Genomic DNA, 27,502 nt, shown 5'->3' on the forward strand with positions numbered 1-27,502 from the left:
GAATAGAGTTAATCTGAGGTAGTATGATCACTTAAACAGAATGGAAGAGGAAGGGCTAGTAAAACAGGTATTTGATGTCAGGATGGTGAGTAAAAGGTCCAGAGGAAGACGAGAATCTAGGTTGATTGATGAGTAAGCAGTGCCATAGAAGATCAAAATGCCAGGTTTTCCAGTACTGGAGAGCTGTGATTAGGAAAAAGAATTGTTCATGGGAAGCTAGAAATAATGAAAACTTAACTGCATTGGACAATCATAGTATACTGGTACTCCCCTTTATGATGTGTATTATTATTATTATTATTGTTGTTGTTGCATCAGAACCTTCACGGAGTCCAAAGATTCAGTGTAGGGAGACCTATACAATCCATATTATAATTCTCTTGAGCTTATTGTCTGACAAAGCTCACAAAAGACTCTGGTAACCCATTCTACTCAATTTAACACTCTCCAAGTGAAAAATCTAGTCCTTACATCCTTGCTAACTACACTCAATTTCTGGGATGACTCCTTGTTCTGTCACAATTAGCCAAGTAATGAAACGATATTAAATGATATTGAGGAAATAATGATGATATATAATACCATGTATGCTATATGAAGTAGGAGAAGAAAGAATAGAAAACATTTTTAAAGAAAACGATTTAAAGGGATAAATGGAATATAAATAGATTTTTAATATTCTAAAAGACTGTCAAGAACTAAGGATTCATCTGTAAAAACTAACAAAATAATAGATATTGAACAAAAAACAGACTAGCTTAATAAAACTCACCTGAAATTCTTCAATTATATTTTGTACTTCTTCAATATTGTTGAGATCAACTTTAACTAAATCATCTTTAGCTCTAGAAAATGCCAAGCCAAGTGTGTCCCATGATGCTTCTTTAAAATGATTTAGGATTACCCTTCCAAGCAAACCTGATGCACCTGTGATAAGAACCTTAGAAACAGTTGTCATTATATCCCCAGTCCAAACTCTATAAATAAGGAGGTAAAAAACAGAACAGATACTTGAATAGAATTTTTATTAATAGAATTATTAATTTTTATTAATAAAATTTAAAAAATGATGTTTTCCTCTTTCTTAACTTATAAATTAAAACATTCTATATTGAACTACAACTACAAACAATATTTTATTCCTCATTTTTCAGTTTTGATATCAGTGATCAATACCAGAAAATGCCAAAATACAGCTAGGCCTCATTTTATATTTCCTTTATTTACAGAGATTCGAATTAACAATTGTTTCAAAATCGACAGCAAAAAATCAAAAACATAAACAACAAAACAAAAGACAAAAACAAAACCATAATACAGCATGTCAGGAGCATTATCTTTTGTTTTTCTTTTATGACACTGTGGATAGATACACTTAAAGAAATTTTAACACAATTAAAAATGTTATCTAAATGAAGAGCCCATTCGACATCTTCCTCAGCTAAAAAAAAAGCAGAAAAATTATTTACCATTGAGGCAAAAATGGAAGGCATGCTACTTACGCATGCTACCTAGGCTTTTCCTCTGTATCGAGCCTTGATAAGACCCGATCTCGACTACCATGCTCAGATTTGGTCACCTAGGTTTCTTCTTGATGGGGAGGAGGTTGAGAAGGATCCAGAGGCAAGTGACCAAGATGATAGCAGGTCTGTGGAATGAACCTTATGAGAACAGGTTGAGGATTTGTGGGGTTGCAGAAATTGGTTAATAGGCAGAGGAGGGGAGATATGATTGAGACATTCAAATTACTGAAGGGTTTCTATAAAATTAATTCAGAAGATATTTTTGAGAACAGGGCTGGTTGTGGGAGGACTAGGGGACATCCATGGAAGCTGGGCAAGAGTGTGGTTAGTAAGGATGTCAGAGCTGGGTTCTTTACTTTTAGAGTAGTGAATGAGTGGAAATGGGCTGCCAGAGTTGTGGTGGGTGCTGTGACAGTGAATGAGTTTAAGGCAAGGTATGATAGATACTGTGTGAATGTCGAATAGTTGTGATGAACATGATTTGGGGCCTCCCTCGATGAGTCTAAGGACTCCCTGGAGTTGCCTGTAATAATAATAATAATAACCTTCAGAGGGATTATCGAGACAAAGAATCAGATGCCTGTAGTGCAGGCATCTGATTCTTTGTCTGAGAGAGAGACTACTGGAAGTACTTGAATATCCTTAAAAGAATAACAAACATTGCAACAGCCTAGAAAGAAGTGGCAGAGTAATACGTGAATAGTGTCGGCTGAAAATTGTGGCCTGACATAATTCCTGATTCTAGAATGGCCAAGAATGTTGACATTGATGATGTCAGTGAGTTGATAGACAGTCATGGAGCCACTTTTGAAGGAAGATTTAGGAGAGTTGGCAGCACGACTTGCTAAAGAGGACAAGGAAGTGAAAGAAATGGTACAACTCAGGGCCCTCACCACAGAGACACTTAAAGAAGTTTTAACACAATACAAACCACCTACAAATCTCTTTGTGATGAATCCTGATGAGAATGCAACTCTTCCATCTGAAGAACTGTAACAAATGCTCTGATACCAAGGTTGAAGTAATGTAGAAATCAATGACTTCTATATCACTTCACATGTATATAGAGGCTAATGACTTCACATCATTAGTCTCTATGTACAAGTAGCCCAGTCGTGAAGACATTTCATGTGCAAACTTTATTTGCTTATACTGATATAAAGGATTAAAGCAAGAATATAATTTCTGGACATTTATAGCTTAACCAAGTGGAAAAAAAAAAACTTTAAACATCTATCTCTGATCCAGAGTAATTTAATAAAAAAGTGATACACCTTTTCACTACTTATATATGGGAAATATATCACTTCTACATTACTTCAACCTTGCACTTACCGAACAGACAGATGCTTTGCTAGAGGTGGAGGCACTGCCATCTTTGTGAAAAGTAACATAAAACATAATTCAATAGCAGAACCCCAAACAGAACACATGGAAACTACAGGAATAGAAATACATATGGAAAATACAAGCAGCATTACGATATATGCAGCCTACAACCCCCCAAATAAAAAACTCCTTGAATCTGACTTAGAGGTGATACTAAATACAGGCAGAGCAGTGATTATAGCCGGAGATCTTAATGCCAAACACTCAGTCTGGAATAGCAGAAACTCAAATATTAATGGAAGAATACTCAACTCTTACACCACTTCAAGAAATATAACAGTAATAGGACCCACTGAACCCACACATTATGGAGCTACCGGTCGTCCTGATGTACTAGATATAGCTATATTAAAAAACATAGCGCACAGCTATCAGATACAAGCAATCAACGACTTAAGTTCTGATCATAACCCCATCATATTACAACTAGGCACCATACAAGATATAACAGAAAACACCACCGCATTTATAAATTGGAAACAACTTCCCTCAGCCTTCCAGGAAAACCTTGGTCCAATACCGCATATAACATCTGCTGAAGATGTAGAAAAAGCAGTGAAGACTCTTGAAAAACAACTGCTGACAGCTATAACGCAGGTAACAAATATAACCAAATGTACACCATCAAATAAACTTCCACAGGATATAAAACGTCTTATCCAAGAGAAAAACAGATTAAGAAGACAATATCAGAGAACAATGGACCCAGCGGATAAACAAGCAGTCAATAGAGCAACAAACCAGGTTCGATATGCCCTAAAGGACCACCGTAACCAACTCTGGAATAACAAAATTCTCCAATTAAACACAGAGGATCAATCAATATGGAAAATGATGAAATCACTCCGTTCAAAGCGTTTTACATTTCCTCCAATCCAAGGTGAATCTAATGTTGTCTACAACGACGAGGAAAAAGCTGAAGCATTTGCTGACAGTTTAGAAAAACAATGCAGCCCCAATTATATCAATACAGATATAAATTTCATAAGTAAAATTCACACCCAAGTGCGTAAAATAACTCAAAATGCCTCATTCCAATCCAATAACAAATCCGTATCACCAACAGAAGTATATGAGATTTTAAGAAAACTAAATAACAAAAAGGCTCCAGGTCCAGATGGAATAACAAATAAGGTACTCAAGTTACTTCCTCGCAAAGGGGTTATGCATCTAGTAGCCATCATTAATGCCATCTTCCGGCTAAATTATTTCCCACAACGATGGAAAATTGCCGACGTTTTCCTAATTCCCAAACCTGGGAAAAATACACAGTTCCCTGTAAATTACAGACCAATCAGCCTTCTTTCATGCATAGGTAAGATAGCCGAACGTGCTATTCTCACACGGCTTCAAGAGGCAACAGATATCAACCATATAATTCAAGATGAACAATTCGGCTTTAGGAAATATCACTCCACAACGCTACAAATTTATAGAGTTATCGAACATATAACCCAAGGGTATGAATGGCACCAACACACTGGCGCAGTTTTTCTAGACATCACTCAAGCATTTGATAGAGTATGGCATCATGGACTAATTTTTAAACTACACGAAGTTGGTATTCCATTGCCACTAGTGCTACTTATCAAATCATATCTACACAACAGAAAATTTAAAATAAAACTCAACGGTATCAGATCCACGGAGAGGAGAATCACGGCCGGAGTGCCTCAAGGCTCTCTACTATCTCCCCTACTCTTCTCCATATACATGGCAGATCTCCCCAAACTGTCTCCAGCTATCACCGCTCTGTATGCCGACGATACAATCATTATAGCCAGATCTCTCCGTCCACACCTGGCCACAATCAAGCTGCAGAGAGCAGTCAATGAATTGGAGGATTGGTATACCAAGTGGCGTATCGCAATTAATCCAAACAAAAGCTCTGCAGTACTTTTCACCAGACGTAAGGCAGAACCGAATACAAGCATACAAATGTTTGGTAAAATCATCCCTTGGCGCAATTCTACCAAATATCTGGGAATTCATCTTGATAGACGTCTAAACTTCAAGTCACATATGGATAGTGTTACCACTAAGGCAAGTCAGACTATAGCACAGCTATATCCACTTTTGAACAGGAACAGCTTCCTAAGCATAAGCAACAAAATCTTACTTTTCAAATCGGTAATCAGACCGCAACTAACTTATGCCTCTCCAACCTGGGGTCACACGACTAAAAGCAACATCAACAGACTTCAGATAATACAGAATAAATGCCTAAGAATGGCATTTAATGCCCCATGGTTCATCAGAAACATCCAGTTACATCAAGAAGCCAATCTTCCAGATATTAAGACCTACATGACAAACATTGCAGAGAAATTCTTCACAATCACGGATAATCACCCAAATCAGTTAGTTCGACAGGCAGCGGACTACAAGCCCTCAGATCGTTTCAAACATAAAAAACCGAAATCCTCCATCGCAAGAGAAAGCTGATACAGCCTCAATGCTCACAATGAGCGGGTAAATTACCCACAATAATATCATCACCCACAATATAAAATCCAGATGAAGGGATAAAGAGTCAAGGACTCAGTCCATCAACCAATTAAGTTCAAGTTCAACCTTGATATGGATTTGTGGTTGTGAAGAAGAAAAAGTCCTTTTTAGGACCTCCAGGGTAACAAATGGCAATGCTGTAGCCAATGAAGTTTTAACTGAGGCTTGGCTATTGCCGTTACCCAGCCATGACTAGAGCTTTTTAGCTCAATAAAACCCAATCCACACAGATTTTCTTCATGCAGATGACGGGATAAAGAGTCAAGGACTCAGTCCATCGCCCAGTTCTTATAAGAACCTTGATATCTCCTCTTCTGGGTCTGGCTCCTACTGATGATATTTATTAATCTTCATCACTGGCTTTGCTTATGTCCTAGGAGGGGGGGGGGAATAGAGAGGTGTTACTCTGTGGCAGGTTTTTGCCTGTCACTTGGTGGAACCACTGCTGAGTTTCCTGTTGTAGGGTGATTCAGGTCACGATTAGTCAATTTAGTAGTGATTCTTTAAAGTCACAGAATTTTTAGAGTGATCTTGTAGATCACTCAGTTTTAAGAAAGGTATTATCCACACACTTTAATATACCTCAATGTCTTGTAGATCACTCAGTTTTAAGAAAGGTATTATCCACACACTTTAATATACCTCAATGTCTTGTAGATCACTCAGTTTTAAGAAAGGTATTATCCACACACTTTAATATACCTTAATAAAGGTTGAAACCGGTCTGGGTGGTGGCACTTCCCTTAATGCATAGCATTATACATGTCCAAAAGGGGACTGTGCTTTGCATTATAGGAACTAAGGAAATGGATGTGAAGTCATTAGCTTCTATACATAAATAGCCCAGTCGTAAGATACTTCATGTGCAAACTTTGCTCACACTTGGATAAAGGATTAAACCAAGAATATAATTTCTTGACCTCTATAATTTATAGCATAACCAAGTGAAAAAACTTTCAATACACTAAGTAATAATCTTAAAAAAAAAGTCATTTCCTCTGTAAACATGTACATCTTTCAAATTAGTTTCTGAGCAGTAATGATATAATCAATTATAGAATCATGTTTCTCTGCCATTCCCAGTACAGGAAAACCTTGCTTAATATGATTAATTAATCCATCAATTAATGCACGCTAAGCAGAATCGTGTTAAGCAAATACAATAAACAATAAGAATAATTATAATTCATTCATCAGTTAGCGCAAATTTGAAAACAAAATTACAGTATAAGCTATATTAGAGAATAAAAATCATCAAACTTAATAAAAATCAATTGCTTAATTTCTTCTAGTTAAAGGAGATCACTAACTTAACTCGCTTAACTGTTCTGAATGGGAATGGAGCAAGTTTCTCACATCTTCATTATCCAATACATTAAATCCAAGTTCTTTTCCAATTGTGTTGATTTCTTCAACAATCTTAAATCTTAGATTTTGTACACTATAAACTAACACAGGCTTGAGTTTAAAGTTGTCCTCTGCATTGCCTCCTAATAAAGGCACAAGGCGATCTTTAGACACTTTGTATCCTGGTTGAGATACTTTCGTTTTAGCTAGGAACATTTTTGTTGGCATATGCTTCCAAAAGAAACCAACTTTGTTGATGTTGAATATTTGCAGTCGTCATAATCACGCTCCTGAATTATCCTTTGCAATTCTTCAGGAAACTTGCCACAGAATCTTTATAAGCACTAGTAGATTCCCCAGTTATTCTTACGTTATCCAGTCCAGCTCGATTTTTAAAGCGGTCAAACCATCCAGTAAAACTTTCACATTCCTCTTGAAATTTGATCTCTTTCAATGAGGTAAAAATACTGAGAGCTTTTTCCTGAATATTCCCTGTACTAAGAGGTATTCTTATAATCCTCAATCCAGAGTAATAGAAGACATTCCATCTCGATCATTAAATGGCTTCTATTTCGGGTGATTCTGCATGAACAATAATAAAGAAGCAGTAGCAAATTTTCCTTGTTCTTTGTATTCTTTGCTCTTATTTAATATAGTCCGAACTGTAGACTAACTGTATCCCAGGTCTAGAAGAATCATTGTATTACTAGTGCCACTTTCATGTCTCTTAATGATTCCAGCTTTTCCTCTAACATAATTATTTTAACATATTTAAATTAAACATATTTGGCCATTTGAAAATTAAACATACAAACATTGTTTTAATACTGACCATATTGTAATGCATACAAACATCTTACATTCTTTGCCTACCAGTTTCGCTAGCAAACTGTCTAGCTTTTTCAAGGCATTGACGGAAAAGCATAAAAAACTAGTAAATGCAAATTGAAAAAAAAAAAAAAAACATTGTAAACTATCTAGTAGCTAAGATTACATGTTCGTGTGACAGAGAGGACTTATTGTTCTTATTCATTATCATGCATGTGTGTTTGTTGTAAATGCGTTAATGTGATTACTGACTAGCTGTAATTCAGATGGATTTAGAGAGAGGATCAGGTTTTTCCACGAACTGTTCAGAATAGTGCCTTGATTTCTGTTGAGGTTTCCGCCGGTTATTAACACTATTATGTCTTCTTTGAATAAACGATGTCTGTAGTCTTCATCCAAATATGACATGAAGCTGTTTTGTCACTCTATCGTGTGGTTAGACATACAGAAATGATGTGCCTAAGCCAGAAGAAATGCTTCTGTTGCAGTTTACATCACCAACATGTTCTTTTTGTCTGATCTCTAAACTCCATGAAGTTTGTCCAATGTAGGCAAGACCACAGGAGCAAGGAATGTAATATACTCCTGGATATTTGTAGAATGGCACCTTATCTTTTGAGGATCCTGAAACCTGTCTGAGGCTGCTGGTTTGTTTGAAGACCACTCTGATGTTGTAGGCTCTTAGTATTCTGGCTATTTGATAAGAAAATCGACCCGATGAAAGGGATCACTACAGTAGAAATGTGCTGGGAGCTTGATTCTTCATGTCTGGAGGTTGTCACTGTATAGATATTTTTTGATGATGTTTGGAGGATATCCATTTTGTGATAATGTGTTGGCTATTAGTGAGAGTTCAGTGTATCCTCCTCTTCTGATATAAACTTTCGGGCTCTATTTTTCAACATGTGGATAATTCTTAGTTTGTGTGTCCTGTGATGGTTTGAAGTATAATGAAGATATCTTCCAGTGTCTGTAGGCTTTCTGTAAATAGATAATTTGACACTATTTGATTGTCTCTTTATCAAGATGTCTAAAAAATGCAGTTGGCTGTTGTTTTCCACTTCCAGGGTGAATTTTATCTTGTTATGCATTGAGTTGATTTTATTCACAAACGATTTTAGGTTTTCTAAGCTGTCTTGCCATATAATGAAAATATCATCTACATATCTCTGCCATATAGATGGTCTAGGGGAGATTGTGGAGAGAATTCCTTTTTCAAGTTTTTCCATAAAAAGGTCTGCACAAGATGGTGATATAATAATAAACTCCAAGCCATTAAGATTGCACCAACAGACATGCTAGCCAGTCTAGATGTTGTATCCTTCTTCACCAATGTACCAGTAGAAGAGATAATAAACATCATTCAAGACCTCTTTCCTTGTCCTTTCCTCTTTGTCAAGGCTAACAACACTATATACCAACAATTAGAAGGCCTAGCAATGGGAAGCCCGCTATCACCACCTTGTGCAGACATTTTTATGGAAAAACTTGAAAAAGAAATTCTCTCCACAATCTCCCCTAGACCATCTATATGGCGGAGATATGTAGATGATATTTTCATTATATGGCAAGACAGCTTAGAAAACCTAAAATCGTTTGTGAATAAAATCAACTCAATGCATAACAAGATAAAATTCATTCTGGAAGTGGAAAACAACAGCCAACTGCATTTTTTAGACATCTTGATAAAGAGACAATCAAATAGTGTCAAATTATCTATTTACAGAAAGCCTACAGACACTGGAGAAGATATCTTCATTATACTTCAAACCATCACAGGACACACAAACTAAGAATTATCCACATGTTGAAAAATAGAGCCCGAAAGTTTATATCAGAAGAGGAGGATACACTGAAATCTCATTAATAGCCAACACATTATCACAAAATGGATATCCTCCAAACATCATCAAAAAATATCTATACAGTGACAACCTCCAGACAAGATGAATCAAGCTCCCAGCACATTTCTACTGTAGTGATCCCTTTCATCAGGTCGATTTCTTCAAATAGCAAGAATACTAAGAGCCTAAAACATCAGAGTGGTCTTCAAACCAACCAGCAGCATCAGACAGGTTTCAGGATCCCCAAAAGATAAGGTGCCATTCTACAAATATCCAGGAGTATATTACACTCCTGTGGTCTTGCCTACATTGGACAAACTTCACAGAGTTTAGAGATGAGACAAAAAGAACATGTTGGTGATGTAAACCACAACAGAAGTATTTCTTCTGGCTTAGCACATCATTTCTATACATCTAACCTCACGATAGAGTGGCAAAACAGCTCCATGCCATATTTGGATGACGACTACAGACATCGTTTATTCAAAGAATTCACAGTACTTTCGAGTATTTTGTTTAATCTGAGTCTCGGGTCTGGGTTAGTCCTGAGGGGGGGGGTGCAAAGAGGGGAAAATAGTTCCACTGCATAAAAGAGGTTCCAAGACTACTGTTGTAAATTACCGACCGATTAGCATATCAGGAAACGTTGTCAAGATCTTGGAGAAACTAGTCAAGAGAAGAATACTGGATTGGATAGATGAAAATGGGATACTGTATGGGGGGGGGCAACATGGTTTTGTGAAGGGTAGATCATGCCTCAGTAACATGCTCACGTTTTATAACACAGTGACGGCTGAACTGGATAAGGGTAATGGGTTTACAGTGATTCTACTGAACCTTGCCAAGGCCTTTGACAGGATACCACATGGAACTCTAATCAGTAAACTGGAGCAAAAAAGGATGGATATAGGGTTGGTGAGAGGGATAGGAGGGTGGTTGATGGAGAGATACCAGAGAGTGGTTTATTCAGGAGTGGAGTCCAAAAGACAGCTTGTGACTAGTGGTGTGCCGCAGGGTTCTGTTCTTGGACCCCTACTTTTCAATTTGTTCATTAAACGAATATAGGAAAGGATCTGAGAGGAAGTATTCACTTGTTTGCTGATGATGCAAAGTTGGGTAGAGCAATTGTGAGTGCACAGGATGTCAAAATTTTGCAGGATGATTTGGATAGTTTGGAGGACTGGGCTAGGGAAAATGGATGTCAATTTAATGTGGCAAAGTGTAAGGTTATGCATTTTGGAGTGAAAAGATTAGTAGCAGTATATCGCATTGGTGGAATCATGCTCCAGGAGATTGATGAGGTCAGGGATTTGGGAGTGCTTGTGGATAGAGAGTTGAAGTTTAGGGGGCACATTGCAAAAGTGGCTAAATCAGCTCATCAAACAACTTGGTTACTAAAAAATACTTTAACCAGCAGAGACAAACACGTTATTGTTCCTCTATATCGAGCCCAGATATGGGTGCCCAGATGTGGGAATAATAATTTTTCTTCTTGATGGGGAGGAGATGGAGAGGATCCAGAGACGAGTGACCAAGATGGTGGCAGGTCTGTGGAATGAGCCTTATGAGAACAGATTGAAGATTTGGGGGTTGCAAAAATTGGTTGATAGGCAGAAAAGGGGTGATATGATTAAGACATTCAAATTACTGAAGGGTTTCTATAAGATCAATCCAGAAGAATTTTTGAGAATAGGACTGGGGGACTAGGGGTCATACATGGAAGCTGGGCAAGAATGTGGTTAACAGGGGTGTTAGAGGTAGGTTTTTTACTTGGAGAGTGGTAAATGAGTGGAATAAGCTGCCAGAGTCTGTTGTGGGTGCTATGACTGTGAATGAGTTCAAGGCGAGGTATGATAGATACTGTGTGAATGTCGAATAGTTGTTCTTGACATGATGTTCGGGCCTCCCTTGATGAGTCTGTTGACTCCTTGGAGTTGCCCGAAATAATAATAATAATAATAATAACAATAGTGTTAATAACCGGGGGAAACCTCAACAGAAATCAGGGTACTATTCTGAACAGCTCGTGGAAAAACCTGATCCTCTCTCTAAATCCATCTGAACTACAGCTAGCCAGTAATCACATTATGCATTTACAACAAACACGCATGCGTGTTTAAAAAAAAAAAAAAAAAAACGCATGTGTAATAATGGATAAGAACAGTAAGTCCTCTTAGTCTCTGTCACGCAAACGTGTAACCTTAGCTACTAAATTGTTTGCAACGTTTTTTTGTTTCTTTCAATTTGCATTTACTAGTTTTTTATGCTTTTCTGTCAATGCCTTGAAAAAGCTAGACAGTTTGCTAGCGAAACTGGTAGGCAAAGAACATAAGATGTTTGTATGCATTACAATATGGTCAGTATTAAAACAATAAGTTTGTATGTTTACTTTTAACATAATTATTCCATTTTTGTGACCACATGTTTATTAAAGAAAACTGTTTTAAAAACAGTTTTCTTTAATTTAATTTTCACAACAACAACAAATGAACTAATTTTCATAATTTCTAGTAATTTGTGCTTTAAACTTTTAGTTCTCTTTACCCCTGAAGATGTTAGTCTGACAACTAACAAAACTTGTCAGGTGTTGTTTTTAGCACTTGTTTAGTTTTAAAAACAGTTTTCTTTAATAAACATGTGGTCACAAAACCGGAATAATTATAGTGAAATTCTTAACCACAGAAACCTCCACAGGAATATAATTACTTTTCTTCTCTTTTTATTACTGTCGCTTTCTTTATCAGTCTTTCTCTTTTCCATATCAGGGGTTAAGTATAATAAAGCCTTATAGGTATCTAAATTAAAGCAAAATGAAGGAAAAGTGATTGAGCAAGAGAACAGAGTTTGCACGTGTACTTGCGATGATAACTTTGAGTCACGAAGTGATCACCTGGATTGTGATCACCTGCCAAGCATCGCTGGCCACAGAACTGCCACTACCCACTGGCTGCAACATTGACAAGTATGCCACTACTTGCTGCAGATTAGTGACAAAAAATTTTGCATAACTAGTAAAATTTCGCATAACATGAAAAAATTGCGTTAACCGATTAATCTTCAAGAAACTTAAGCGAGAAACATTTTCTTGCTTAAAGCAGGAAATGGTATAATTTCACTCAATCGCACTAACTGATTATCGTGCATATTGAATTTGCATTAAGCAAGGCTTTCCTGTATATTTATTTATATTCTTTTTTTGAAAAAAGTATTACTTATTTTAAAATTATTGAAAATACAGAAGTCTAGTAATTATTGATCATTTTTATTCATGCAATTTCTTCTTATTTTTCTAAGACATTTGGGAATGGATTATTTCCAACTCTAGTATTAAGATTTCCTGCTATTATGATTATAATAATAATAATTATTATTATTAACATCTGACTTCCATGGAATCAGAGACTCATCATGGGAAGTGCACACTATCACACACAAAGCTCCACATTCCAAGACCACTGACTACCTTTATGAATCTTCTCTGGACCCTTTTAACATATCCTCATTTATAAGGATGAAACATCCTTATAAATTGCTCAATAAATACCTCAACAATGTCTTCTGCAGCAGTTACCATTCTACCATTTTCATCCATTAACATCATCATTCTTCCTTCTACTTGCCATATATCTAAAAAAACCCTCTAGGATTTTTCTTTGCCTGATTTGCTAATTTCTGCTCATATTGCACTTTTGTTGTCCTTACTAACTGAGTCATGGCTTGTTCTTTATACTCATCATGTAACTGATTATTACCATTATTCATCTTGTACTGCCTCCACTTACTTTCAGATTTCATGCTTAATCTCCTCATTCATCCATTTTACACCTACCTTATTCAGCCTTTTGACCTTCAGAATACATTCACACAATGATGCTCTTATATATTTCTTTGTCAGTTCCCAAGCAGTATTTATTTCCTTACTGATTAACTTCTCACCATGCTGTAGCTCCAATCTCTCTCCTAAGCTTGTCATAATCACCAGCCTTGAACTTCCACATATATCCTTTCCTCACAGAAGTTGCATACAGCTGGCCACAATCCAGGTGATCACTTCGTGATCAATCTCATCCACTCAAATTATATCCTCTGATGAAATGATCAGATCCCAAACTCTCGATCCTCACTTGCCCTCCTTTACATGCTGCCTGAGATAGTTGTCTCTCAAGAAATTCGTTTTCCTTATTCCCAAATGCTATCTCTTCATTCCGATCTATACCACCATAATTAAAATCACCCATAATAATCACCCTTCCTTTGTTCACTAACCCAAGTTGTTTATACATTTCTTTATCACCACTCTCCACATTCTCTGGCCTATAGCAACATCCAACTAAATGTGTATTCCTGTCAACCTCCACCTCACACCACACTGCCTCATAACCATTGCCACTATTTCCCTTCTTTCATATCTAGCTTATGTGGACATACTCCACATTCTCTGGCCTATAGCAATATCCAACTAAATGTGTATTCCTGTCAACCTCCACTTCACACTCATAACCATTGCCACTATTTCCCCTCTTTCATATCTAGCTTATGTGGACATAATTCTCCTGCTATCATCAGCAGCACTCTCCCTTCCTTCTTGTCCTTTCTATCCTCGTGAAAAACAACGGTATCCTTCTATTTCTATTCCCATTAGGATATCCTCTTCATTCAACCATATTTAACTTATTCCAACAATTTTGGGGCAAATAAACTTAATCAATTAAACCATTTCATCTCTCTTATTTCTGATACTTCTGGCATTTGTAAATAAACACAGCAGTTTACTTTTAGGTCTATATCCAGCCCTACCCAAGCCATATTCATCCTTACATTCTCCTTATGTCCACTTAAACATTTGTCCCCACAACGACCACTTTCTCTTGCTCATTTTCTCCTCATGTCCAAAGCATGAATTATCTTGCTCATCTTGCTCCTGGTTAGCAGACCTTATTGACTCTCACATTAACCAATCCTCTAACAATGGAATCTCCAGACAGTGGTATTCGTGAATCCCTTGTCATCTCTTTTACATTTTTTTCTTTCATTCTATTCTTTTGCATACTTTCATTTGTTTCCACTAAATGTCTAATATTACTCAGCATATTCCTAATTTCATTTTGAACAACTGTTTCATCAAATCTTACATTCTGATAATTTCACTCTCTGTTACTCCCACAGTCTCATTACCTCTTGTTCAGCCACACCTTACTTATATTTCCTCATTTATAATTCCTTTCACTCCCTTATCACGCATACTTTTGCTTCTACATTCTAGCATTCTTTTACACCCTTGGCCACACTAGCTTTAGTTCCATTTCCATTTCTTTCATTAATGCTATCTTTCATTTCTTCAGTCTGTTTCACATTCATTAACTCATAGTCTAACAAAATGGCAGATCTCCTGCTATTAATATATAGACATTTTTATTACATTTATTTAACTGCTTTTGTAGCACATCATAAAACTGTTCAGACTTTTCTACCTTCTTCAGGAGCATATGATCATGTTCAAAGACTGTTAGATCTGATTATAATGTCAGAGGGGGTTTTCAGTTAAAGATGTAACTACTTTGCCTCCAGTTGACAACAGTGATCATGTGGTACTCACTTGGGAAGTGGGTACCACACAATCTCTCTTAATAATAATAATATACCTAAGATATTTAAGTACAAGCTTCTACTTGTTTTTAACTTATCCGTTATAATTTGATCATTTACAAAATTGCACTGTTGTATTCTGTTTTCCATTTATTATCAATTAAAATGGCTACTCCACTATATAACACAGTAGTGTAAAACCATCTATATCTTTTGTTCCTTTTCATTTCTTTTTTGTTTCTGTTATCACAGCTATATTAATATTTCAGTTTTTAGTTGATTTGCTAATTCCTCATTGGTTATGCTTCACACATCCACATAGCTACTTGGTTCATGAAATATCACTGGTAATTGGCTTTTGTAATTCATGTATAATACTTCCTCCTCCTCCCCCCCACTCATCCAAAAAAACATAAATAAAAAGGAAAGCTGGTTGTTTAAACAAGCCTAAAAACATGTAATTTGTCAGCAAAATTACACGTGTAATCAATCTGACTTATATAATTTAATTTTTTTTATTTAGTTATTTTTCAGTAAGGATTAAAATTTTTGCAGTGTGCACGATTTTCAGGCTCTTATTAGCACTTTTTGGAGAAGAGTAAGTTATACACTTTTGTGATAGTGTTTTTCTGTATACATTTGACATTTAACACTTGCAGAATTGGTTTCTAAAATTAATCACATACCTTAATAGTTTTTCTCTATAGTTCTGTATCTCCTACCCACCTTCAAGTGAAATGTCTGATTAGGCACCAAAACAGCAATAATCCAAAGAAAGATGAAAGCCCAGACCTATAAAATAAAAGTGTGCTGAACTGTCCTTTCCCTGGATCACATATTTAAAAAAATTATTCCAGTTTTTAATTCTTTTTAATCCATAAAAAATTTACTTCCTGAAAAAATAATATACATAAAATGCTAATGCTGCTTCTTCAGTAATGAATTTGTACTCGGTTTTTGAAAGAGAGATGATAGTTGTGACCAACTAAACAAGTGAGAAGGGGGGGGGGTACATAATTTTGGGAGCAAGTAGAAGAGTTCTCTTCTATACTCATCTAAATTAAAAACCTTTATGGATATTGAATGGCAAAAAATAAGCATTACATAAATAAAGTGTTTATGCAAGAATTTGCAATCATGTCTATAACAAATTCTCAAAAATATTACCCTTGAGATACAATAGAATGATAGAAGAGACAACAAAAGAGTGACTGAGACTGTAGAATGAAGAGAGGAGGAAGTACAGAACTGACTATGCTGGTAAGAACAAATGATTTGTGAGGAAGTGTAAATGAGGTAGCATGGTATTTGCAAATGGTGCTAAAGACAGTGAAGAAAAAGAAGAAGAAGTATATTGCTGGCCTGGTTGCCCGAGTGATTAGCCTGTCTGCTCTCCAGCCAAAAGGCTGCAGGTTCGAATCTTGTCGTGGGCATGGATGTTTGTGATTGTCTGTGGAAATGCTAGTGGTGGGCAGTAGATGGCGTTGGTGTAGTTGATGGAGACAGTTGTAGAGTAGGTGCCCTCCCTTGATGAAGCTTTGGACTCCCTTGAGGTGTTACATGATGATGATGATAATAATAATAATGTTAAACGAGAATTTTGAGTGTGTTGCTAGGGTAATTATTAACATAATTAACAAGATCAGTAATAACAGAGGACTTCAACTAAATCCTAGCAAGACAAAGATTATGGTTGTCAAAGGAAATACAAACAGGGAAGCTCTTGAGAAACAAGTTTACCTTAATGGAAAAAGAATTGAGGAAGTCAGCAAGTGTGAGTACCTGGGATCCATTATTAATGTCAAGAATTGCTGTTCAGAAGACATCAGAAAGGTTAGGAATGGCTAAAACAACAGTCAGAGACTTGTCTAAAATCTGGAAGGATGGATCTATCTCCATGGGAACAAAGTTGAGGATTTTGGATGCAGTTTTTTTTCCAACAGTGACGTATGGATGTGAGACTTGGAACCTAAAGAAGTCAGATAAGAAACGGATATCTGCTTTTGAGATGTGGTGCTAAAGAAGGCTGTTGAGGATATCATATACTGAAAGGCATACAAATGAATTGGTGTTAGAAAAGATCAGTAGAACTTTAAGGCTCCTTAAGGATATTGACAAAAGAAAGTTAAAATATTTTGGACACAGTGAAAGGATAGAAGAAGGACTTCTCAGAACAGTAATAGAAGGTAAAGTTCCTGGAAAAAGAGGAAGGGGTACACCATCAATGAGATGGATGGATGGTGTGTGTGGAGCAACTAATCTTCAGAGAGTTAGAGTCTCCAGAAAGCAAACAACAGGACTACATGGCGAGGCCTGGTGTGGCACATCATCACTGAGCATCGGAGTGACCATATGGCATCTGTGGATGTCCAGTGAACATATAGATATCAAAGTAGGAGAGAAAGGGTTGGGAAGTGCTGATGCAGATGATCTACAAAAAGTGAGATTAGCAGTGTAAAGCTGAGTAAACTGTTGCAGAGGAGAAGAATATAATCAGTCATGAAAATAAAATTAAATAGAGGAACTGGGGGTGCAAGCTACCAGGATGGGTGTGGGATAAATAAGATGGCAATAAATAATAAATAATGAGAATGTAAGATAAATATGCAGGGATAGCCTTAATGGAAACAAAATCAAACGTCACACTGAATGATGGGGGTGAGGAATTGTGAAAAGGGAAGAGGACCATGGACAAGCTACCATGCCTATACACAAATGCAAACAATATTAGGAATAAAAGTGCCTCCACAGCACAACTGGAAGAACAATGGGACATAAGCCCTTTGATCGGAAAAGACCCACATTCAATTCTCATCATGATGAGAGAGGAATCATTATGTGAGCTTTTTCAACTGAAGATGAATTAGCCTGATCTCATATGGAGACAGTGAGCAGTAGATGCAGTATCATTGTGTATAATTTCAAGGATTAAGTAGTGAAGACGGTGAATTGTGCGTAGTGGAGAAGAGTACCCTCCCACAATGAATTGGACCCTATGGAGATGTCATATACTAATAGTAATAAAAACAATAATAAAATTAGTCAGTCTGCAAATCACTGGTGTCAGCGAGACATTTTTAACAAAGGATAAGGTGCTCATGAGAATAGAATATGATGATTATAGCATTTTTCGAAGGGAAAGAAAAGGTTAAAGAGGAGGTGGGGTATTTATTGATCTCAGAAGAGTTTTGTCCATTAGTTAATGTGGAACTTGAAAGCAATAACAATAATGGCTTGGAGGCCATTTGGTCCAAGGTTGAGGTGAGCATGAATTTTAAAATACTTATCTCTTCAGCAGAAACAGTTTTTTTCCTAGAAAATCTTGGCAATTGTAAAATTTCTATTTACTGTAACAGATATGAGAGTTCAGACTTGGATAATAAAATTCTCGATTTCGAATGCTCCTGCGTTCCTCCATTAAAAGGCCTTCAGAAAAGTTGCATAAAGTGTTCCTCCTGCCTACTTTCATGACAACTTTTATCTTCTTCCTATACAAAGTATTTCCAAAGAAAAATAATCAACCGCTTAAAACTCAACTTACTCTTCTATTCTCCGAAACAGCTGTTAAATCGTTCCTGTTCTAATGGAACATTTAATATCTTATAAGCATTTCTCTTCAATATATGCATTATTTCAGTGTTTACCTATGGAAGTGAGACATGGGAAACAACTAAAAAACAGAAAGACAGGTTGCATATGATCCAAAGAACTTTGGAGAAGAATGCTCCACATAACAAAAAGAGATAGAATAAGAAATACTAGAATTAGAGACGTCAAGTGTTGTATAGCATGTAAACAGAACTGGGCTGGCCATATTGATAGACTGAGCAATGAGTGGGCACCAAGAGAAGGAAAAGTTGCCAGAGAACAAGATAAAGGGATCATCTACAAAGGGTTGACATGAGACAGTGGTGTACATTGTCAAGGGTGTACATGAGACAGTGGTGTACATTTGCAAGTTCAAGGGAGACCTATATATAGCAGTGGATGGATAGTGGAAGTCGAAGAAGTATTTCTTCTTCACGAGAAGCTTCATTTAAGTTCCAAAGTTCCTTTAATTTTTTTACACAACTGTCATTCCAGTTACAATTATAGCATAAAAGCTAATAACTGTTAAAGCGTCTTTCTTTCTTCATGATAGACTAGTACTGATGGAACTTTCCTCTAACTTGTTCCAAAAATTCTTCCATATTTTTCCATATTGTACCACAGCTGCCTCAGCTATTTCTTGGTTACTGCATTCTTTTTACCCATGCATGCTCCAGCAAGCATTACACTTCTTGTTTCTGCCACAGTAATGAAGTGAGACAAGCTACTACTACTATTACGTGCAATTTTCATGGCACTTTGCTTGAAATTGGTAAAATTTCACACTTTCGGTGAACTTAAGTCTTTTTAACTTATGTATTTTACACAAATACCATTAAACACTACACGTAAACATGATATATTAACAATGCACAACTATATACATGAAAAATTGCAAATAATTTGTGCTTTTCTCACAATATAAATACTCTAATAACAAAAACTGGTAATTTGAAACAGAATATTTAAGTTTATTTACATTAATTTAATTTCATTTACATGAATTCAGATGTTCTATACTATAAAACATCTGTGTTCATATACTGATGGTCTACAATGGCCCACCCTAAGAATAAAATAACAAAAAAACTTCATTAGCAGCAAAGCTTACAAGTTTTGTTATAACTGGAACATTGGTTTAAATCATAATTACTCATAGTGGATCTATGTTGGTGTTCAATTTGAGTATTCTCATCAGGACCATTCTACAATGTAAAATGTAACCCACTAAGCAAAATTACTAGACAGAGTTCAGAGGGTATGGTTGGGAACCAGCAAAATTGTTTGCTGGTTCTCAACCATAAAATAAGACAACTTTATTATTATTATGTGACACCTCCAGGGAATCCAAGGACTCATCACAGGAGGACACTCTACTTCACTAAATACATCTCACCCTCTCCACTACTACTTAATTCTCCTACTACAACACTACTACCATCAACGTCATCTACCACCCATCATCACCAACAACAGCACTTTTTGTCTGTAAAATGTGTGCATTCTGAAGGCAGATTTGTCTGTAGGCAGGATGAAAAACTCCAAGTTTCCAGGAGAAAAAACCCTGCTACATCCGTATGAGATCGGCTAACTCGCCTTCAATTGAAAAAGCCCATATAAGAATTCCCCTTGTCATGACGAGAATCAAACCCAGATCATTTCCAGTCGAAGGGCACAATGTTCTGCTGTTCTTCCAATTGCACTATGGAGACACTTTACATATTTTCTTGAATTTAGAGGCATCAAAACAGTGATTGCCTAGAGACAGCATATTATTATTATTATTATACAGGTGTATAATAATTGGTAACATTTGTAACAGCAGACTGTGCTATATATAGTTATGGTATAGAATGTAGACAGTAGCATTAACTGTCATCATGATGAGTATTCTAACCATCGAGTCAGAAGACTCATCACGATGGTCCTGATTCTCATCATTCATATATCATTCAGATTAAATTCTTCCATTAAAGTTTGGTTTAAATCTACACAAGAATTAGATAGTTACATATACGAGGTGTGGTGTGGCTATTAAATAACGAGACTGGTTGCAAAAAAATGTGGTTTATTATTACAATTGTACAACTTAATTGTTATCCCCTTCAACATACTCCCCTCCTCTATCTATACACTGTTGCATATGAATTTTCTGTTGTTGGAAGCAGTGCTGCAAGTCATCAGGTGTTATCTGCTTCAGTAGCACTGCTGTTTTCTCCTTTACCTCATCCAGAGACTGACAATCGGTGCCCTTCAATGCGGATTTCAACTTTGGAAAAAGGTAAAAAGTCGCATGGAGCCGAGTCCGGTGAGTAAAGTGGATGGTACGACACACTGGAAAATTCCCACATCACTCAGAATGAAAAAAGCAAGTCAAAACTGAAGGGTTTTTTTTATTATTTTTTTTTTATATCAATGGCATGGTAACAGTTGAATGGATACCAAAAGATCAGACAGTTAACCAACATTATTACCTTGAGGCTCTGGCCAAGCTGAGAGAATGAGTGAGGAAGAAGAGACTCGATCTGTGGAAGAACAATGCTTGGATTCTCCATCAGGACACTCCAGCTCACAGAGAACTGTCTGTAAAGTAGTAGTATCTGGCTGATAAGAAGATCCCAGTGTTGGACCATCCACTTTACTCGCCGGACTTAGCTCCATGCAACTTTTATCTTTTTTTCTAAAGTTGAAATTTGCATTGAAGGGAATCCAATTTCAGTCAGTGGATGAGGTAAAGAAGAAAACGGCGATGCTACTGAAGCAGATAACATCTGATGACTTGCAGCACTGCTTCCAACAAGTGAAAATTCGTATGCAACAGTGTATAGATAGAGAAGAGGAGTATGTTGAAGGGGGGGTGATAACAATTAACTTGTACACTTGTAATAATAAACCACATTTTTGAAATCAGTCTCGTTATTTAATAGCCGCACTTCATATATCTGAAATGGAAAGTGCATCAATATCATTTCTGAAATCTTGACTTGGATATCCACAACAGAGAGTGGGCTAAAGTTATCTTCCATAATCTTTGGTAATTTCTGATCAAATAATTTGCTGTAATCTGATGAACAGTATCAAATTCAGAATTCTCTGATAAATTTTCATTACATACTTTATTAGAATGAGAATGGTTTACTTTCTTTTTAGAAGGGACAGGACCTTTATTTAAAATGGCATCAGAGACTGGTTTTCTCGAGTTAATTCCTGGCACTATTATAGCATTGTTATCAAAATAGTACTTTTTTTTTAATCTGTCACTGTGTGCTATAATAAATTTACTTAAGGTGTTTAACATCTACTATTTTTATGTCATGGGAGTTTTCTTCAATATCCTGTATAGATCAGAAACTAACTCCCAGATTATCCTTTTTACTTAAACTACCTTCCTCTTCTAAATATATTTATCCTGATTTGATTCTTTCTGAGGAAGATTCACTAGCTCTCTTAAAAGACCATGTAGTTTCAAATTTTTGTACTATACCAGATAAATATTCATTGACATCAACACAACCTGAACTGTACAGAATTAGAACACAGATCACTTGGAAAGATTGGGTCAAAACCAATGAATGCAAAAAATGGTTTTTCCTTAATACCAGAATGTACAGCAAAATGTTGAGAGTACTAGTTTTAATGTCTTATTCATTCACTCTCAAAGACTATAACATTGAGATCTATAGGCTGTCGTGAACGATTTCTTTTTATGCAACTGAGGTAAAATTTATTCCTCTGTCTGTCAACAGTGTCCATCAATAAGACATTTTGCCAAAGTTTCTGCCATTTGATCTTTAACAGGAAAAGCTTCTGGGTATCTAGAAAGCATATCAACCACCAAAAAAATATATTTATTTCCTCTCAGAGGTAGGGGTCCTAATATATCAGCTGAAATATTCTGAAAGAGCCTGACAGGCATCTGCACTATTTGCAAAGGAGCTTTATCCTGAAAAGCTTTCTCAGATGAAAAAATGGCAATAATGAACAAACTGTTTGACATCACTGTGAAGTCCTAACCAAAAGTAACATTCTTTAACTTGTAAGGTGTTATCATATCCTACATGGCCTGCTAAACTAGATAAATCATATTCATTCATTATCCATAGAATATTTTAGGAGCTACTACTCTGTAATTGGTTCTTACATTCTTATCTTTTATACAGAGTATTTTTTCTGAACTTATAAATAACCTACCTGGATCAAATTATAGAAAACCATCAGGAATCAATCTTTCTTGGGTTATCATGTATAAGACACCCAAAATATATCTTCCTCTTGAGCAATCCTTATAAAATTATTATCCTAAATTTCATTTTGTGGATTTCTTAGTCATTTCTTTTTTTTTGAAGAACTAAAAGTAGCCACTTTAACATTTGTGTAAAACCAATCTTTCATCGAAACTTGATGCTCTTGTTCTATGTAAAGCATTTACTTATCAGTTGATTACAAGTTTTGTAAGAGAGGGAGAGTGTACAATGTAAGGTATCTGTGCAATAGGTGCAACCCCATAGCACAACTGGAAGATTGTGCTACCTAGCACACTGTGCCCTTTGATTAGAAAAGATCCGAGTTCAATTCTCATTGTGGAAAGAGGAATCTTTATATGGGCTTTTTCAACTGAAGGTGATTTAGCCAATCTCATACAGAGGTAATGGCTTTTTTCTCCGAGAAACTGGTTTTTTTTCATCCCATGTACAGGCAAATTAACTCTAGTACACATGCAATTTACAGATGAAAAATACTATTGGTAACAGCAGACTGTGCTATATATAGTTATGGTATAGAATGTAGACAGTAGCATTATAAGTGGATACAGGTTAAGTAATGTAGATGTCAGGTGGCATAGAGTGGAGTGCCTTCCCACGATGAGTCTTTGGATTCGTTAGAGGTGTCACACAATAATAATAATCTTTAATCTAAGTCTTAGCTTGGGGTTTAGTCCCAAGGGAGTGGAAAGAGGGGTAAAATAATTCCATTGCATAAAGGAGGCTCCAAGACTGATGTAGCAAATTACTAACCAATCAGCATATCAGGAATCATAGTCAAGATACTGGAGAAGATGGTCAAAAGCAAAATACAGGAATGGATAGACAGAAATGGGATACTGGATGGGAGGCAGCATGGTTTTGTGAAGGGTAGGTCGCACATCATTATATTGCTCACATTTTATAATACAGTGACAGCTGATTTGGATAAAGGTAATGGGTTTACAGTGATACTGCTGAAGTTTACAAAGGTTTTTGACAGGATACCACATGGAATTCTAATCAATAAAGTGCAGCATATGGGGATGGATATAAAGTTGGCGAATTGACTGATGGAGAGATATCAGAGAGTAGTTTATTCGGAAATAGAATCCAGTAGAGGGTCTGCATAGTGACATACCATAGGGCTCCGTTTTTCAGCCACTACTATTTAATTTGTACATTAATAGTACAGAAAAGGATCTGAGACTAACTATTCAGCTGTTTGCCAATGATGCAAAACTGAGTAGAGCAATAGTTAATAAAGATTATGTTAAAATTTTGCAGAATGATTTGGCTGTTTGGGTAAAGTAGAATGGATGTTAGTTTAACATGGCAAAGTGTGAGGTTGTGCATTTTGTGGTGAAAAGATTAATTACCGGCTATGTACCACGTTGATGGAATTGTACTCCTGCTAGGGATTTGGATTTTAGTGGATAGCAAGTTAAAGTTTAAGGAGCATATTGCAAAAGTGGCTAAAGCAGCTTGTAAGATTACTTGGTTACTGAAGAATACCCTGACAAGCGACAAGCAGGTTATTATACCTCTGTATATAGCCTTGGTAAGATCCCATCTTGACTACTGCATGGAGATCTGGTCACCTTGGTTTCTTGGCAATGAAGAGGAGTTGGGGAGGATTTAGAGGTGAGTGACTAAGTTGGTCTCTGGAATGAACCTTATGAAGACAAGTTGAAGATTTGTAAATTACAGAAATTGGCTGACAGGCAAAAAAGGGGATACTGTGCAAATATTGGATAGTGCTTTACATGATGTTTAGGGCACCCCTTGATGAGCCTAATGACTCCATGATAATAATAATACTACCAAAAAAAAACATTCCTAGCATGTCCTCTTTCCAAAGAAACCTAAGCAAACAAAAAGGTAGTGTGTTTGGAAAAATGAATAAATTTATATAGAATAAGAGCTAAACACTAAACAAGCCTTAGAGAAAACAGTGTTTAACTAATTTCAAATTTTGGATCCTGGAAGGTGGATCAGAAATAAAACAATTGAGAAAAGACTAAAGAATACAGATATGAGAGTTCTGAGAAAAGTGGGGGGGAGGGAGGGAGGGCGAGACGAAGTGAATAGATAGCATCAATATCAATGGTAGAATCATGTGAAAACTGAGAATATCAGAAAGGAATCTGAGATTGTTAGCATTTTATAATATGTGGGCAGAGCTAATCTAAGAAGGTGGTCTGAGCACTTAAATAAAATGGGAGAGGAAAGGGTAGTATTAAAACAGATGCTCGACACCAAGATGATGCAAAAAGGACCCAAACGAAGATCAATATCATATATACTCATGAATACATGATATATCATAAATATCATGTACTCACTGAGCACACATATCAGATGCTGATCAAGTGAAGATGAAAATCAAAATATCTTAGTTTTTGTACAAAAGGAACTTAGATCAGTGTACCTTGTACACTGTTTGCTACAGAAGAGAACTACAAAACAATATGCATTACTTTCAATGTAACTGTGAAAGTTAAAACTATAAGTTATAAATATAACTTACAGTTTTAAAATTACTTAATGAAGAGGAAAGGAGAGGATTGCTGTAAAAATATTGCTAAGGTATAGGCATGCTGCTATAATGTTTGGAAAACACCATCTTAATGTATCATCATCTTTAAATGTACCAAAATATACTGCAATTTGGATTTATAACAACAGGCCTTCGTCTGTGCAGTTCGCAACCATATGCCTGGAGAAGGAGTGTCCTAGGTTCGATTCTCATCAGTGATGTGAGGAGCTAAAGGATCTTCCTCAGCCAGTCGGTCTTGGATGTGGATATTAGGGTTTTTCCCCAGTTTATCCTGGGGTTTTTCATCCTGCAAAGCAGGCAAACCGGCCTTGAGAACTCAACACTACAGACATAGGATACACCGGGGCGTAGGACAGACCACCCTATCCTGTGAATGGTTTGAGGTCCGATGATTAATAAATCTTCGACACCGCAAGGTAAAAGAGGGAAAGGAAGAAGTGATGAGATGAGATGAACAACAGGCTTTCTTTTTTTAGTATTTTCTGTGCTAGATCAATATATAATGCTCAACAGGTTCTGAACATTCTATACTTATTCTATATTTTGAGCACTCTTCTCCTGTTGAAAAAACTGTTTATCTAGCCTGATGATAAGTGTCTCATTTTCCAAAATATAGTGTTTGACATCTAATTAATGTCTGAAAAGATCTGGACATCCACAAAGATAAACAGATCATACCAATCGTTTAATAGCTTTTAAACTGCTACAGAAGTTTTAAACTATAAGAGAAAGTTTAAAATGTGCTGGAATTATACTTCCTTATTTTGCAATTCCCAGATTCCTATTTATTCTGTAGGAACTACAAAATATAGTAAGAGAATAAAAGAAAATAAAGGATGTCGTGAATATGCAGAGGAGGAAGCTGGTCATTACTTCTGCTTTGTAACAATGGCTAAGAATAATAATAAATAAATAAATAAACACAAAAAACATTGAACACAGTAATTTGAAATGCATATTTCTCGCCAACGTATTTGATTATAAAAAATCATTTGATGAATTTCATAAGCATGTGCTGAAGAAATAAAAAATGAACGAATTCGTTAAGTCATGAATTATTCTCCGATTACTCCATGATAGCACATGGGAAGTCATCCGTGACAGCGAAGTTAAGAATTAATGCTTCGAAATATGCTGACAATAAAAACTCAAGTGCTTTCTGAAATAGCCAACACATTTACGCCTTGTGTAAAATCTGTACACATTAAAATACTGATATGTTTCATCCACTTACGCGTGATTATGTTACTAAATTCACCAGTATTGAGATATTAAATACTCTGATTTAATCAGCATTTCACACTGAAAACTTTGCAAAACCATATCTCTAATAGCTTATGGAAATTGATTCAATGAGCAGTCTACTAACATGTGAGTTAAATGAGTTGAGAAAAATAGACACTTTATGTTAAAAAAAATTTTTTTTTTAATTAAAAAAAAAAACTGCTTGTGTATGTGTTTTCATTTCTTTGGGACATCAAGTAATGTTTCTTTAGGATAAATGACCCTATGGCATTTAAAAATAATTTCGAAAAATTATAAATAACACAGAATATAAGATTCGGTAGAGGAAAAAATCTCTAATTATCCGCAAAGCGCATATGGCACACTCTGACTTCTCCCAAGGAAAAGGGTTACCACTAACGCAGTCGTATAGGTTTATATCATGAAGGAAAATGAAAAATAACAACTACCGACCTCCTTCCTCCCGCCACCACAACCTCCAAGCACTTTGTAAAATTTCACCTAACCCTTCTAAACTCTGAGTGCTTCGAAAACCACACCGTGGGTAATACCGTATTAGCCTAACCAACGAAGATGAAATATTAACAGAAGTACTGTACATATTCTTCGTTTGGATTATCATAGAAATATAAATGGTGCATTAATTCATCATTTATTAATAACCCTTTCATTCTCATTAAATTGCATCTATAAATATATACAGAAAAAAAGTAAACACTTGAACCTTCTCTCAGTCTGCACGTGAATTTACCAGATTTTTTTTTAGCTAAAAAAAAAAAAGTAAACAGTTCTACAGGACTTCATTAAACTATGTATGAAAGGGAAAATGGGAGGAGGAACCCT

The 27,502-nt window shown here is 36.1% G+C and overlaps 1 protein-coding gene across 4 annotated transcripts in view; it reads right to left on the reverse strand.

The window, feature by feature from the left end:
• LOC150105782 (methionine adenosyltransferase 2 subunit beta-like) overlaps nucleotides 1–27,227 on the reverse strand; it is a 65,992-nt gene extending 38,765 nt beyond the window's left edge. Inside the window, exons 1-3 of one of the 4 annotated variants that reach the window (XM_090394348.1) lie at nucleotides 27,113–27,227; nucleotides 15,712–15,817; nucleotides 773–977 (exon numbers count right to left, since the gene is read on the reverse strand). In XM_090394348.1, coding sequence (XP_090250474.1) covers nucleotides 773–958 — 186 coding nt within the window. In that variant the 5' untranslated portion in view covers nucleotides 959–977; nucleotides 15,712–15,817; nucleotides 27,113–27,227. Of the gene's footprint in view, nucleotides 1–772; nucleotides 978–15,711; nucleotides 15,818–22,804; nucleotides 22,826–24,398; nucleotides 24,507–26,783; nucleotides 26,877–27,112 lie in introns of those variants that run through there. The other 3 variants (XM_090394350.1, XM_090394349.1, XM_090394351.1) reach the window with 3 other exon arrangements.
• Between the last annotated feature and the right edge of the window lie 275 nt (nucleotides 27,228–27,502).

Source organism: Typopeltis vanoorti, chromosome 6, assembly GCF_054136105.1.
Source record: "Typopeltis vanoorti isolate ZY-2024b chromosome 6, IOZ_Tvanoo_1.0, whole genome shotgun sequence".
NCBI lineage: Eukaryota > Metazoa > Arthropoda > Arachnida > Uropygi > Thelyphonidae > Typopeltis > Typopeltis vanoorti.